The sequence below is a fragment of the Micromys minutus genome (genome assembly GCF_963924665.1).
Source record: "Micromys minutus genome assembly, chromosome: 9".
NCBI classification, from domain to species: Eukaryota; Metazoa; Chordata; class Mammalia; order Rodentia; family Muridae; genus Micromys; species Micromys minutus.
The window spans coordinates 50,459,275-50,474,829 of record NC_137978.1 but is presented as its reverse complement, the minus strand read 5'-3'; the positions used below and the strand labels follow the sequence as shown (position 1 = coordinate 50,474,829).

At 51.6% G+C, this 15,555-nt stretch overlaps 1 protein-coding gene across 3 annotated transcripts in view; it reads left to right on the top strand.

The window, feature by feature from the left end:
- ZBTB40 (zinc finger and BTB domain containing 40) overlaps window positions 1-5,289 on the top strand; it is a 67,551-nt gene extending 62,262 nt beyond the window's left edge. For 2 of the 3 annotated variants that reach the window (XM_080921592.1, XM_080921591.1), the window contains one exon: window positions 1,328-5,289. In XM_080921592.1, the coding sequence (XP_080777718.1) occupies window positions 1,328-1,522 (195 nt within the window). In that variant the 3' untranslated portion in view covers window positions 1,523-5,289. The remainder of the gene's footprint in view (window positions 1-1,327) is intronic. The other variant, XR_013975135.1, reaches the window with a different exon arrangement.
- The last annotated feature ends 10,266 nt before the right edge of the window (window positions 5,290-15,555 follow it).

Below are 15,555 nucleotides of genomic sequence, written 5' to 3'. Positions count from 1 at the left end.
AATACAATGTGGAGGGTTGTCAGGATACCCTGGGGAAAGATGGCTGTACTGTTTTGGGCAAGACCAACAGGAAAAAGTGCTTCTTGGAGAGAAGAAACTCAGTCCTGTTCGCAGGCTGTCCAATATTGAGTAGTCAGTGATTCAGACAAAATCCACTGCAGATGACTGGGTACCCTCTGCCCACACCTGTGCCTTCACTTACGTGCTGAGAAGCTTGTCTCTTGATGTGAGAAGGCCAAGCTGGAACCGCCCTGTTCCTTCTGCCTTTTGCTTTCTCATCTTCTCCAGAGGCAGCAGAAAGGAAAAGAAACCAGCAACTATCAGTTGTTCCTAGGGAGGTTGGGTGGGGCTGTTTACCAATGGAAGTCCAGCTGTCATACTGAGCAGGGGTAAGCCACTCTGGTTCTGCAGCCTCTGGGGAGCAGTGCAAGTCAGATGAGCAGGGTTCCCCATGAGGCTTCTGCTGCCACCCTGCCTAGAGCTTCTCTGCCATTGGCTTGTCTAGAAACAGGGCTTCTACACAAGGTACCTTGTTGGGTGGGTGAGGGCTCCATCCTTCAAGAGAAGAAAGGCAGTTTGTAGTTGAGTTTACTGCAATGCCTCTGTACCAAGTACCGAAGTCACCACAGTTAGCTCCTCAGCCTGCCACAGAGCGGAGCCCACTTTCCTCCCCAGCACTGACTCTGCGCCCCTGGCTGGTCCTCGGGAGCCAGGTGGCTATGCCTTTCACATGAGACGCTGCCTTAAACATATCAGTGCATCAAGCATATCATGTCAGAGGTGCACCAGGAAGCAGAGAAGAGCTGAGAAGGTCACTGTTAACAGGGTGTGCAGGTTTCCAGGGCAGCTGTGGCCCATCCTGTGGAGGAGACAGGAGCCTTCATCTTAACCCCTAGCCACTGAGGTATGTGAGTGGGAGAAGCCACAGTTGAGCCACATTCCCACCAAGAAGGCTTTCAGCCTCAGAGGGCGCAAGCTCTTGGTAGACCACTCCTGTTCCCTTGGTCCTCTTGCACAGCACTTACTCTGCATCCTTGAGACAGGGAAGCCACTGTTCAGTGGAGTGTAATCACAGAGTCCGTGCACCCTGAGGTGGCAGACCGAGCAAAATTATAGCAATTTAGTGCACAGAGTTATTTAAATTGTCTGCCTGCCTCTCTTTTGCATCGCTGGTGTATGAAACTTCCCTCTTCCCATTAGGTGTAAGTAATTGCTCTCCTCAGGTGAAAACATAAATATCATCATTACGGCTTGAGACGGGAGCCATGTAAATTCCACAGCTCACTGTGGACACTGCCCAGAGCAGCCTTCCTGTCTTTTCCTTCAGGTGATCCAAGCTCCAGAGCCAGCAACCCCGGCCGAGCAGGTGATCACACTGGAGGAGACTCAGCTTGCTGGCTCACAGGTGTTTGTGACCTTGCCAGATTCACAGGCCTCTCAGAACAGCTCCGAGCTTGTGGCAGTGACAGTGGAGGACTTGCTGGATGGTACTGTCACGTTGATCTGTGGTGAGGCCAAATGAGTGGCTGCTCCTTCGGTAGAGGAATCTACGCTGTACCAGCAAGGATGTTCACGGCCTGCCTCTGCTTTAGTTGCTTGGCTAAGCTCCACCCTGGTGCTCTCACCTGGAAACCAGAGGCTTTATCATTTTCCTAGGATCTACAGTGTCTGGGCTATCCACACTGACGCCAGCACTGACGCCCTTTGTGGCAGAGAGCCTCGATCCTTCAGGCTTCAGCCTACAGGCCTGCATTCCACCCACCCCAGGGAAGTCTGCCTTCTGGAATCAGATAGAGTCTAAAGGAATAGTGGAGGGGAGCTGGTGGCCAGGATGGCCAAGGAGATACAACATGCTGGCCGCCCTCAGGAGCAGGGGAGTTACCTGAGGCTGAGCTAACAGAGGGCCACAGACACCACCAGTGCCTCTGCCAGTGAAGCACCCACACAGCTTCCAGGAACCCCGCGGGCAGCCTGTCCTTCCCAACCACCACCTCCCCTGCTCAGGTTACCCTTGGAGGCTGTAAAACAGGTGGCCATGTTAACAGTGCAGGGTCACTATTGGCTTCCCTGATCCTCCCTGCTGTCTTTCTCAAGACAAAGCTTTGGAGCGTTGCCACTGAGGGGCAGCTTCATGTGAAAGCTACCTCTGTCTTCCTGGGTGTTCCTTGCATTCCTTATCAGAACCTCCCTGTGATCCTCAGGCCTTCCCCACCTTCTACTAATCAAGGCTGAAACATCTCAGCCTTGAGACCTCTTGCTGATTCCCTCTGTACCATGTGATAGCCTAATGAACCAGCTCCTGGGGGCAGGCCTATGCCTGGATGTGACGGATTAGAAGCATCTGAGGTGGCCTCTGCTTCTGCTGTCGCTGGCCCACATGCCTGGTGCATGGCCTGCTCCCTGGGATCCCTGGCTGCATGCTCACTGCAGCACCATGCTTCTTTCAAGTCTGAGTGTCGCAGAGCCTTTTATCTTCAGTTCCTGACACACAGTCTGGTAATTGATGGCTTGTGGAATCCGATTGGAAGTGCAATTAGATGGATGTTGGTTCCTGCTGCTTAGAGAGAAGGGCTTGCATTTATCTTCCTTTTCTAGAAGCCCAAGGAGAGGAGTGGGTTATCACAGTATTTGCCCATCAGGCCAGGCTCCCTGTCACCTGGTGTGGCTGACTCCCTACAGAGGGAATGCCCTGATTTGGTACTCACCTTTAAGCCACCTGCTATCAAAGATAAACCCACACCTTCCTGCCGAGTGCAGCTCACATGAGGATGTGCAAGATGAGGGTCAAGTTTGGTCATGGTGGAGGCGCATTGCCACTCAGCTGACTCACAGAACAGGAGGTAGCAGCTTAACCCACAGCAGTGTTCAAGGGCTACTGCCCTTTGGCCTCAGCTTGGCACAGGCAGTACTGGTGAGTTTCTAAGCTGGATGCCAGCTCTGGCCAGCCTCTCCCATCAACCCCACCCTCCTCACCCCATATGCAAATTGTTTGAACTTACCAGCTAGGGAAGCTTCCCTTTCTAAAAGTAAATGTTTTTCAAACAAGTCAGCCTCAGAAACCAAATACTGACCAGAAGATGGTGCTCAAGCATCAAGACTTCACCTCCCTGGTTTCTCCACTGCGGTCCCAGCCTGCTGGCTTTCAGACCTGTGCCGGCTGACCAGGGGAGCTCTTGATCTCTAAGTGGAACAGTTCCTCGGTCCATCTGCATCAAATAACCCACTGAAAGACAGCGGAGCAGCACATGCATCCAGGCTTCTGTCAGGAACATCACCTCAACCTGTGGAGGAGTTCAAAACTGTAGTGAGTGTCACCAAAACAGTCTCTTCCTGGTGAAAGGCCAACCTTGCAGAGATCCTGTGAGAGAAAGTCCGTTTTTAAATACAGAGCTGTAAGTTAGAAACCTGAATGCCAGGCCCTTTCCAGCCTGAGAAACAGTCTCTGCCCAAGCCCTGGGTGATGTGTAGGCACGTGCTTCCTTCACTAGAGCCTAGAGCCGGAGGGCAGGCAGGCCTGCCCATCCGAGGGTGCACAGCTCTGGAGTACACGCTATTGGAGGCACCACGGTGCTAGGTCTGGAGTATTGAGAATTCTTCAAGAGTTCTGTGCTGGTGACTTGTGAGTTCTCCCCAGCTGTTGACTTTTTACACTGGCTTCATTTGATTCATCTTCATGAATATTGCCTGCCTAGCCCTTGGGCAACAGCTAGAGGAGTCTGCAGGTCACATAGAATTTGTATATTTGAGCAATGGAACCCCAATCTGCCCTCTGACTCCTGAACCAGCCACCAAAGAGGGGAAGGTAGATGCCAAGCTGGAGTATGGCTGGCCCGTCACTGGTATATGGACAGCAAACAGGAGAGACTGCTGTGAGCAAGTGAGGCTTGCTGTCCAAATGCATGAGCAGAACCTAGGCCAGCGTGGCAGATAAAGGTCTTTCTCAGTTGTTTTGCAAGGCTGAAAACTCTTCTGTCCTCTAAACTGTGTACTGGAAAAGCTTTGAGTTAGTACCCAAGCCTGTGATGCACATTCTGGGCCTGTGTGTTGGACTGGCCATTCTAAGGAAGCCTCCTGCCCATGCTGGCCACAGGAGATACCTTGGCCTTGACCCTAGGGCCTGAGCACTGATTGGTAGGGCTGAGATAAGGGACAGACAGATGCCAAATGAAGGGGAAGATCTTTGTCGTCTTGGGGATAGGAGGGTGTGCCTTTAAATTTCTTGTGCCTGAGAACCTGTAGTGATAAAGGATGGAGACCTAATGGCTTCACTTAGAGTGGGCAAGTGCTTGTTGGGAACAGGAGTGTTTCTTCTGGAACTAAAAAGTTGGCCGATGGTGTGGGTGACATTGGTTTTCTACACTCAGCCTCTCCCACCCCAGCTTTGTTCTGGGTCCTGTATGTCTCAGCAGACACTTGGAGGAAATGGGAGTAGTGTTGTGGTAAAGATAAAAAGGATTCTGTTGCTGTCATACCTCTTACTCTGGGGAGCAGCTTTAGTGCAGAGCCTAGCGCAGTCTCCTAGGTGGTTAGTTACCAAGCCTGGTACTCACACATCTCATTCCACAGGCCCCGCGCACCCTCACCTTGCACAGGCAACAGAGCTGGAACTGAACGCTCCAGCTGCCTCTCAGCCATTGCTTTCATTCACTGTTATTCACAGCCTGGTAAAAACATGACTCAACAATCAATAACTTATCAAACAGATTTATATGTTACATTCTCAATCCACAATTTCTCCACACAATAAGCTTACAACCAGTTGCCAAAAATATAAACTGCCCACCTAGATAAGATAAATTGACCTATAGAAATCCATCCTATGCATATCTACCCATGACTACTCGGAGCTATGCGGAGGAGATGGGTCATCCCTGTCTTCCATCTTGAATCTCCCACTTCTCTCTCTCCTTCCTAGGCATTTCCCGTCTACCCTTCCTTCTAATCCAATGATAGGGTTGACCTGCCTTGTATAATGACAGCATCCTACAGTAAAGGACCTAGGACTGAGGGAGTCAAAGGCAGGTTCATAGTTCTGTTGCTGTGGAAACTTTGGAGCACTGAGGACTTACACTAAAAACTCAGAAATTCACACTTACTCCAGTCTAACTGGGTCTATAAAGAAGGGAGTGGTGAGTTCTTTGGGGACTATGTTGTTGAGGAAATCATTCCTTGAGCAATTTTACATTGCCTCCAATTGTGAAGCTGTGGTTTTCCTGAGCAAGGCTGCCGGGGCTTGTTTCCACCCATGGCTGAGACAGCCAGCCCCATGAGATGTGTAAACTAGAGCTATTCAACATGCACTGTAGATAGAAATAAAGTCTGTAATTTGGAAGCAATTGTGGTTTGTGTGTTCCAGGAGACTGGTGGTGTTGACCCTTTTTGTTTCTGGGCAAAGGGCTTGGTGTCATAGGACCACTGTGCATGCACGCACAGGCTGTTTTGTTCTGAGTCTTCCTTCCAAAGGAGCCATGTGGGTCCTTTCACATTTCAGGGCACTCTGTCCATCTGAGTTGTCCTTCAGTGACTGACCTGGGACCCTGGGGGATACCAGCTCAGCTCCTTCCTGAGCTTCCAACAGTAAGAAGGGAGATGGTGGTTACTCTTAAGACTAGGGAACAAGTTAAAGTCCACACTTACTCAAAACACTGCAGAAGTACACACAGGCCAGTGTGTACTGACAGAAGGAGCATCCCCCCTCATCTCCCCCTTGACACCACTTCTCATGTATGTACTGAACACCAGAGGCCCCTAAAGCACCAAGTGTACAACAGATGGCGAAAACAACAGAGTCAGAGATGTCCCATCGCAGGCAGCCGACGGTGAAGAAGAGATGCTCAGGGGACCAGAGTTCAGGGGAGGTCTGTTACAGTTGCGAGCTGAGCCCCAAGACTCAGAAGGTAGGTCCTGGGGAGGCTCTGCACTCACTTCTGAAGCAGTCTTGGGTACAAATGTGGATATATCCAGAACATACTGACACCCTTCTGTCCACGAGAGGCTTCTCAGAAGCTGGAGCTGTCCAGGTCTCATCTGGGTCTTGAGTGTCTGCGCTCTGTGAGCTCTAACTGAAGCATGTCCTTGGGCTCTGGTGGAAGGGGAATATAGAGAGGGCTGGCCTGGGATGGTTTGAGTAGAGGTAGGGCTGAAGGATGCCTGGTGAGCCAACAGTCTTCTGTATGGCTGAGGGTAACTGGCTGAGAGGCAGAGCAACACAGAAGGGAAGGAAGGGGGAGCTCCCCCACCCTTTACTGAGAAAGTCACCTTGAACAAGAGTGATGTGAGAAGTATTAACATTTTTAAGTACCTGACAGTGCAGAGGCTTCCTAAATGGTTGCTGTTAATGTTTATGATAGGTTCAAGGGGCCCAGGAGATGAGCCAGGGCCAAGAAGGACTGGAGAGAGGCAAGACTGAGAACAGCCTCTAAAATTTCATGCAGTGAGCCATAGCCTTCCTAGGACAAACTGGCCTGTGGAGTCCTCAGAAGCACAACTGAAGTAAAAGCATGAGACCAAGTCTAGTGAGCATTGTTACACTCCCACATCTTTAGTCTAGGAACAGCAAGCAGCCTAGTGTGATGACAGGAGCCTTCTAATCCCAGCTTTCCTGAGCAAGAAACAGGTAGATTGTAAATTCGAAGCCAGACTGGGCCACAGAGCAAGTTGACAGTCAGCCTTGGCTACTTGGCAAGATCCCGGGCCTCCAAAATGATGATGATGTAAAGTAGCACACTCTTAAAACCCAGCACTCGGGAGCATCTCTGAGTTCAAGGCCAGCCAGGTACATAGTGAGACCTTAAAACACAGGCACACAGACATGCATGTGCACACACACAGGGACGCACGCATGCAGCACACACACACACACACAAGGAAATGGGAGGAAGCAATTGCTGGGGGCTGTCTTCACCACTGGCTCGGGTTTCTGAGAAGAGGCATGTAGGATATGTTAGACACCAAGCTTCCCCTTCCTCTGCATCTGTGTTCCATCCTCTCTGCCAAGTGCTATTAGAGCCCAGACTGTCTCCTCTACAGAACTGGTCATGCACAGTGTACTCACCGGGTGCTTGCTGCTGGAGATGGATCCCAGCCCAGGCACACTGCATTGAGCAGGAACAGGGCTTGTGCTTAACGTCCTGCGGGAGCTGTCCCCCACGGGTGGCAGCCTATACTCTAATTCCATTCTTCCCTGCACATCTGCAGCTTGGCAGGACAGAGTGGTGCTGGCCTAGGGCAAGTGCTGCTGGAATTCTACAAAGGTGGGGCTAGCCCAGCCTTCATCTCCAGCTGCTACACAATGGGAACCCCTGGCAGCAGGAGTTAGGCTTTGCTGTGGCTCTTAGGCTGCTCAGTCCCCATTGGATTCCAAGCCTTGAAGAAGAGGCCAAACCTGACAAACAGGCTGTTCCTCTGGAAAAGTGGGAGGCACCAGGCTAGGAACAAAGGAACAAACCCAATACTCAGCTTCACATCCCTGACAAGGGTGCTCCCTTAGATACCTATGGGAGAGTCTGTGGGAACATCCTTCCTTTGCCCTCTGAGATGAGATTAACAGAAGGCCAAGCAAGCTAGCCTGAGCTCCCCAGCTGCTCTGATCAAACACTATGCCTGCCGCTCTTCTCCCACCAGGTTCCCCCAGGGCAGGCCAGGGACAGCTGATCAAACACATCCAGACAAGGTCAGTCCAGGGACCCACAGGCCTTTCCAGGAGAGATTTCACAGTCCTAGCATCAGGAGGGTCTGATAAAGATGGACGGAGTGAAAGAGACCCTGGAGACTGGCAGGGGGCCCAGCAGCTTTTCACCCTGTGCGAGATAGAAATGCCTGATCCAGGTAGGGTTAGGACAGAAGCCAGCTTTGCATGACCAACATTAGGGCTGCCTCAGAGCCCAGGGGCTGCAGCTGAGGAACAAGGTGGTTGTGTACATGTTCCTGTGGCATGTGGGGGAGAAAGTTATCACTCGATGTGCAAGTGAGCTTGGGAGCATGAGACTTGATTGTCACAGGGTGACTTGAGGCCTCTCACTGTGATCCCTTCAAGGGCAAAGATGGCGTTAACCTTGCTCAAGTAAATACATGCAAATATCTAGGCAGTTTAGCCTGGCCTACCAGTTGCCTAATGGCACAGACCTGTTAGACCAGGGGTCCTGCGAGTGACTGACCCCACACCACATGCAGTGGACATTTGGGGATGAGGCTGAAAAGATACATGGCTTCTGTACCTGGGGAACTCAGACATAAGTTCAAGGACACCGAGGCAGGCTAGGCTAAGGCAATGAGAGCTTCGAATGCAGCATGATTTCCATTTGTTTTATTTGCCTTGGGGAGGTGCTTTTTTCCTTAGAAATATTCTCATAGTTCTTGTCTTGCAAGCATGAATTCGTGAGTTCAGATCCTCAGACTCAGGTAATCCCAGTGCCAAGGAAGTGGAAACAGCATCCTGGACTTGGCAGCCACCTAGTGTATAGCCAATCAGTGAGCTCGAGGTTCAGTGGGTACCACTGTCTTAAAAATAAACTGTGGAGAAGTGATTAAGACACCAACATTAACCTTTGGCCTTCACATGAGCATACACACACACACACACATTCTCATCATTAGTGATTGCTGCTAAGTGCTTCCCACACAGTGGACACTGGTTGGATGTACCCTTTAAGACCCTTAGTTCATGGAATCACAGTACACACTGGTATAGATGCCGGTGCCCCAGGGTGACTGATGAAGCCAGGGAAATCACAGTAGCAGTGAGCTCAGCTGGAGCTCGAATCCAGATGTCTGACCTGGAGACTGTGTTCCTTGCTCACCACCTGGTCATCCAGGTCCCTGTCTCCACTCCCACCACAGCCAGTTCCCTGGCAACTGGCCCTCCTTTCCCTCTTTGTCCATGCAGTTGAGATGGCAGCAGAGCGCTGTGTTCAGCTGAATGGTGGTGTCTTGCTGTGGGACTACTGGCCAGTGACCTGTCCCTGTTTTAGATCCCTGAACCTCTTGTAGCTTCATCCGACGCCGACCAGCTCAGTCAGGGCTTCTCCTAGAATGCAGCACTGCCACAGATCCTCAGAGCTCCGTGTGGGTGTCTGAGCCCAGTACAGTATGTGGCACACTGTGGGGCTTCCTTGATCCAGAAACACAGAGGAAGGTTCATGGTTTCTCTGGCTTCTCATTTCAGCTGGAGCTCCTAAAGCAAAAAAACAAAACAAAACAAAACTAGGAAGCCTCAGGGCAGAACCCAGCTTCTGAATTCTCAGCTCTGGGTTCAAGTCCCTTTCTTGCTTTTTGTTAGGTGTCACTTTGAATTACTGTCTTAACCTGATGGTCTTGTCTGTAAAATGGAGTAATGAACACTCTTGATAGTGACACACACACACACACACACACACACACACACACGTATATAAAGGCTCTAGTATAGTTGCTGGTGGCCATCAGTGCTCAGTGACTGTAATAACTGGTCACACAATGAGTTGTACACAGAAACTCCATGGGATGCTTCTAACCCTCAGACAAGTGAACTGTGGAGACAAACAGTACCAGAGAGCAAGGCCTGGTCCCAGCTGTCTGTCTCTCCTTACCTTCCTGGGGCCAGGCACATGGCTGATGCTCTGGAAACTTCCAAAGTGTGTTATAGGAGGAGAGCAGAGGCCACTGGGCAGATACCTTGGGCCAGCGCTCCTCCTGCCTCTACCTCTTACATGGGCAGAACAGGTCATTACCTATACATTGTCCCTGTTTCCGTCCCAACCAGAAGACTCGAGTCTTTGTGGCAGGTGGAGCTCAGCAAGAGAGGGTAGCAAAGGCTCAGCCCAACAAGGGCACCCTTAGCCGTGGGACAAATGTCTCCCGGTACCTCACTTCCCAGTAGCATTCTGCTGTTCCAGTGGGTTCACACGTGTGTTCTTTTGATCTTTTAACAATGTGGAAATTCAGAATCCTGCCACCTTCCCCTCTGCAGTAAGGAGATGCAAAGAGTTAAACCTCAGCCTCATTGTCAAGCTTCCTCAGCCAGAGTCTGGCTTCCCTGGCTGCAGACTCAGGCGTCCCCCCGCCACCCCCTTCATGCTGTCCCTGCATCGTCATGTCCTGGTCCCCCATATTTCAGGGTACTTGCTGACTGTTGGATTCTGGTTGTCAGTGCTCCTAGGGTTGGAAGGACTTGGTGTTGTTTTGCTGGTGCAGAAGTTGATGTTTCAGGGAAGCAGGTCACTGTGTCACATGAGAAGACAGCAGCAGACCTGTAGTTGGGACAGCTGGCATGAAGTCTGCTTCCCAAGGAAAAGCGACGGCATGCATAGCAACATGGTATAGTGACAGGGACACCATTTGGTCACTTCCACTGTGAGTATCCCCAGTGCAGGCATCACATCTGTGTTCAGGTCTCTGGATCAGCGGCGTCCCAGGGGACTTCATGACAATGGGAACAGTCTACCGTGTCATTCAATATGGAAATGACTAGGCCCACGTGGCTGATAGTACTTGAAATGTGGTACAACAGAGGGACCTGATTTTAATTTCCATCTTAGCATCAGACTGTCACTGGACAGCAAAGAACTAGACAGAGGCTTGGGGTGACAAGTGTCTGAGCCCACCTCTGCCATCTAGTCCCAAAGCCTCTGACAGTCCCATTGGTGCCCAGGTCAGAAAGGAAAGGCACCTGATGTGAGCAGTACAGGCTGAATGGGTGACATCAGCTCAGCTGTGATCTTTAGAAGACACTGTCAGCATCAAGGCTGTCCCTTGCCCTAGGGTCCCGCAGGAAGCACACCCCAGCTCTGCCTTCACAGTCTTCTTCATCCAGAGGGACCAAATGGACACTCCGAACGCTGAAAAGGAGCTTGTTCAGGGCCACTCCGCTTTCAGGCTCATGCTGGTGTGAATCCAGAATCCCATAATCTCTACCCTATTTAATTGCAGTGGTGGACCAGGGCCGAAGAGAAGTGAGAAGGGGCCAGTGAGGCAGCCGGTAGGCTCTCCCTCCCACGGCCTTAGGACGGCTCCATCACACAGAGGAGCTGTACACACAAGCTGTGCACTGCCACATGTGATGTGCCCCATCTGTACCAACATCTCTGTGTCCACTGATGCCCCTTGCAGTGTGAGGAAGGAATGAGATCTTGTGCCCGTGGCCAGTGAGTAGGCCTTTCTAGGTCATTTTGTGTTGTGTGTGCAGTGACCCAGTGGCCTTGTGGCCCAACTCTCAGGGGATATGAAGGAAAAACTCCATCCTCAGGTAGATGTGGAAGGATTGTGTCCCAGCATGTCTGCCAGATGGAAGCTGAGACCAGCTCTAGAAGCACCTCCCCTACACACACACACACACACACACACACACTCAGGGAAAAAGAAAAGTTTCCAAAGTGGGATGATGAATCCTGCCCAGCAGAGCAGGGTGTGAGCACTGTGGTGCTGCCCGCCTGCTGGATGAAGCCATGCTGGGTTCTGGTGCCCAGTGGTGGTGGGAGACTCCTGCTAGGAGGTCTCCACTGACCCACAGCTGAAATCTCAGTGGCAGCTGAGAGGCAGAGCTGAGCACTGAGAAACACCCAGAGTCTCCAGATGCTGAATCTCCTAGATGCTGTCTCCTGGGCCACCTCTACCTGACCCAGAGCACTTTCTCAAGGCATCAACTCAGGAATGAGGCCTAAGAAGCGAGAGCTTCCCCAACCCAGCATTCCCACAAAGCTTTCTCAGGGGCATCCAAAGGAGAGGGAAGCCACTCCACTCCAAACACGGGACTACTGACTCAGTTTTGGCCACCTACATCCACAGCCAGCCTTCCTACCCAGCTTCTCCATACCCTGCATGACCCAGCTAAATGTCTTTCCTGGATGCCACCAGCAATGTCAAATACAATATTAAGCTCATGATCATTTATGTTCATGTTTGGGTTTGGTTTCTGTTTTGTTATGGTGGTAAAATATATGCAACACGAACCTCTACCAACTCATTTTAAGTGCAAAGTTGAGCAGTTTCGGGCACACCCTTTCCCAAGGTGCCCCTTACAGCCAGACTACTTTCAACCTTCCACATTTCAGCTCTGTACCCATGAAACATTTTCATCACCCCAAAAGAAGCCTCCTCTCCAGCACCAGTCACCCCTCCCCCAGGGCCCTGTCCCAGCCACCTGACTCTTTGTGGCTTTCATTCACTGAGCTCTCACGAGCAACTTGTGTAGTGCTTGTGTGGTTGCTGTGCTCTGCAGAGCCCCGATGAACCATTAGGAGTGGCTCATCAGTACGAATGGCTGGGAGGATGGCCCAGCACAGGTGAGGTCCTGGGTTCCATCCTGACAGTGACCTCTGGGAGGTCCCAGCACTAAAAGTGACAGGGCAGCAGAAGGAAGGGAGTGTGCTAGCTTTGTGCCTGTGCCAGGCCCTGCTTCCCTATCACACCCAGTACGCTTCACCGGGTCCCTAGAATTCAGGAAGCTCACAAGGATTTGCTGAGCACTTACTATGGCTTGATCATGACTCTGGGCACTGGGGTAACCACAATGAAAAGATCAGGCTGCAGCTTGTGCTGTGGGGCTCGTGTTTAAATGACCAGCTGAGGAACGAGGCATGGGAACGGTGGTGGCTGAGCACCTGGGAGGTAGACTGAAACCCTAAGCACCAGGACAAGTATTGGAACCAGAAGGTCATGTGTGAAGGTGGCAGATTGTATGCACCATTTTAGACAGTCCTTGTTTTCTGTTGCTATAACAGATTGCCAGAGCCTGGGTATCTTATAAAGAAAGAAGTTTATTCACCTGGCATTGGTGTTATCCGAGCACGAAGGAGGCAGAGGCAGGAGGATCATAAATTCAAGGCCGGCCTGGAATGCACAGCATGTCCCATTTCAGACAGGGCTCCACAATAAGACTGGGTCACCTCAAAATAAAAATAAAAAACAAGAAATGCCTGGGCTTTCTACATGTGACTTTTTGAATGACATATTCAAACTGCACACCAATGCGGTGAGTAAGCGCAAGAGGGGCCTCGGTGGCCAAAGGATTGGAGCCAAGGCCTGGTAACTTTCAGGAAGAGAATAACAAATCCTTCAGGAGAGCATTTCTGGCGGGAGGCAGCAGCTGGTACAAGGGCCCTGAGGAGGCCACGGCAGCTAGGGCAGAGCAGGCAAACCGGACACTGGTTAGTCTCCAGAGCACTGGGCCGAAGTGTAAGAGAAAGGGTGGGTGCTGGGGAGTGGCCAAGGGGCTCCTGCAATCTTGACACAGTGGTGCTTTATACAAATGGAATGGGACCACAGCACCGACAGAATTCTGAGACTTGCCTAGGTGAGCGAGAAAAATGATGGGCAGTGGAGGGAAGCCGGTTGATTTGCTGCTGAGTTGGATGTGGGATCTCGGATGGGGGGAGGGAGCAGAGTCCAGGATGACTCCCCGGGGTTTGAGGGCTGTGGGAGAAACTGGAGGAAGGCATGTTTTAGGGAGCAATAAGGAATGTGCTGGGTACTTGCAGTCTGGGGTGTCTGTTTAATATTACAGAACATGGTGGCCAGTGTTCCTCCATTGTCTCCTGACTGGTGCCTGGTATCACAGAACCCCCCTGGAGACCCTAGCTGCAGCTCTGACTTACCAACTCTGTGTGGGGAAGACCCAGGGGTCAGTCTGCCTTCCCATCTGTCTGTACACCCATCCATCCCGTCCATCTATCATCCATCTGCTTTCCTAATATGCCCTGCATGTCTAACCTGTGTCAGATTCAGCCAGTGGACTCAGCAAGAAACAAGCACTGGCCTGATTCCTCTTCCATCCATCCCCTCCCTCAGAGGCTCTCACTCCAGTTACAGACTCCCCCGACTCCTCTTCAAGATTCTGCTTCCACCCCCCAGGTCTCCAATGGCCAGGTTTCTCCATCGGGAAAATGTTGTGGGTCAGACTGTCTCTGGGTGCCCCAAGAACCCAACCCTCCCATAGGTTCACAAGATCACTTTGTACCCCACCCCCATCCTCCAAGCTGGGGTAGGGAAGGCTCTGTGTCAGCACCTTGTGTCCTCCTAGAGTGCACAGCTGACCAGAAAAAAATGTGCCCTGACATCAATTTTGCCATCTACTAGTTCCTTGGAGAAGTGATTAGCCTTGGTGAAGCAATTACACCAACCCAGCATGTATGCTCAGGACCAGGGCTGCCTGGGTTGCGGTATGCATCCTCAAGGGGGCGATGATGAGCTACCGGGCTGGAAAATCACGCGCTCCCTCCCTGTTATATATCACAAAGCACGGATGTGCACAGACTAGATACACATAGTCCATCTATAGAATGAAACTTTCACTAGGGGGGAATTCTTAAAAGGGTCCTTGGGGAATAACACTTTAAGATGGGGCAGCCCAGACCAAGAGAAGGGGAACTGGGTCAGGGCTGGGAATACAGTGGCCAATCCTGGTGCAGGGAACAAAGATGACCAAGCTTAAGGACACTCCTCCTGAGCCCACCATCTAGTGAGGTACATGCCAGGATATCGGACAACATGACGCCTTGTGGCCAGAGCTACCAGGCCAGGGGCCAGAAAAGGATAGACTCAGCTTCAAGGTTCCGTGGACTGAGCTGGCGCTTGGGCAAGGGCACAGTTAGGGCGGTGAAGGCTAAGAGGCTCAGCTCAGGGTAACTCCTTGTCTGCAGTCCCCAGTCAGAGCTTAGTTCCTCCGCGGCAGATGTTCTTGCGGCTACCTGATCTAATGTAAAACTTCCAGACCCCAGGAGCTACAGTAACAATCCTGGAGTGGGGTGTACCCAGTGTATGGGAGGTAAACAGCCCCCACACCATCATCTCCACCCCAGGCTTCACTCACAACCTGGGGGAGCCAATGGAAGTCAATGAGATTCTATAGGTAAAGAAACGGGGGAGTTCAGCACTTGTCAAAGGTCACGCAGGCAGTAGTGAGCTGGGATTGTAGCCCGGTGACCGGAAGCAGACATAGAGCAAGTAAGAATGCGGGTGCGCAGTGGTGGGGCGATACGTGACAGAGAGACAGGCACCCACAGATTTCCTGGGTGGCCTGGACTGTCTGCCTCTCCTGGAGCTGTTAACAAGCATAGCACGTGCTAAGAAAGTGGACGGGGGCAGCTGGAGACCCTGGAGACCCCCAGCAGGGAAAGGGGAGGCTCAGGGGGCCAGAGCTGTCTTCTCCAGGCCTTTCAGCTGTCAGAGCGGCACTGGACACAGATCTGACCAAACCAGAGGCCCCCCATGGAGACGGAGATAAGGTCCTGGCAGCTTGATGAGCCACTCAGCACCCCCTCCCTGACCTCTGCCAGCCCCCGGCCCCATCACCATCCTCCCCTCATCCGCCACTCAGGATACCTCATCCCCATTTCTGCCTCTCTACTTCTGGGCAAGGAGAATCTGCTTTGTTCTTGGAGCACCGCCTTTCCTCCCGTAGAAACATGGCCCCTCAGCTTTTCAGGGAGGGACTTTTTTTTTTTTTTTTTTTTTTTTTTTTTTTTTTTTTTTTTTTGCTACAGCATCTGGTCATGGGATCTGAGCTCTGCTAATTTTGTCTGTACCCATCTTCTCAGCTATAGTCAGAAGTTGCCTCTAGGGACAGAGTGACTGCCACCACCC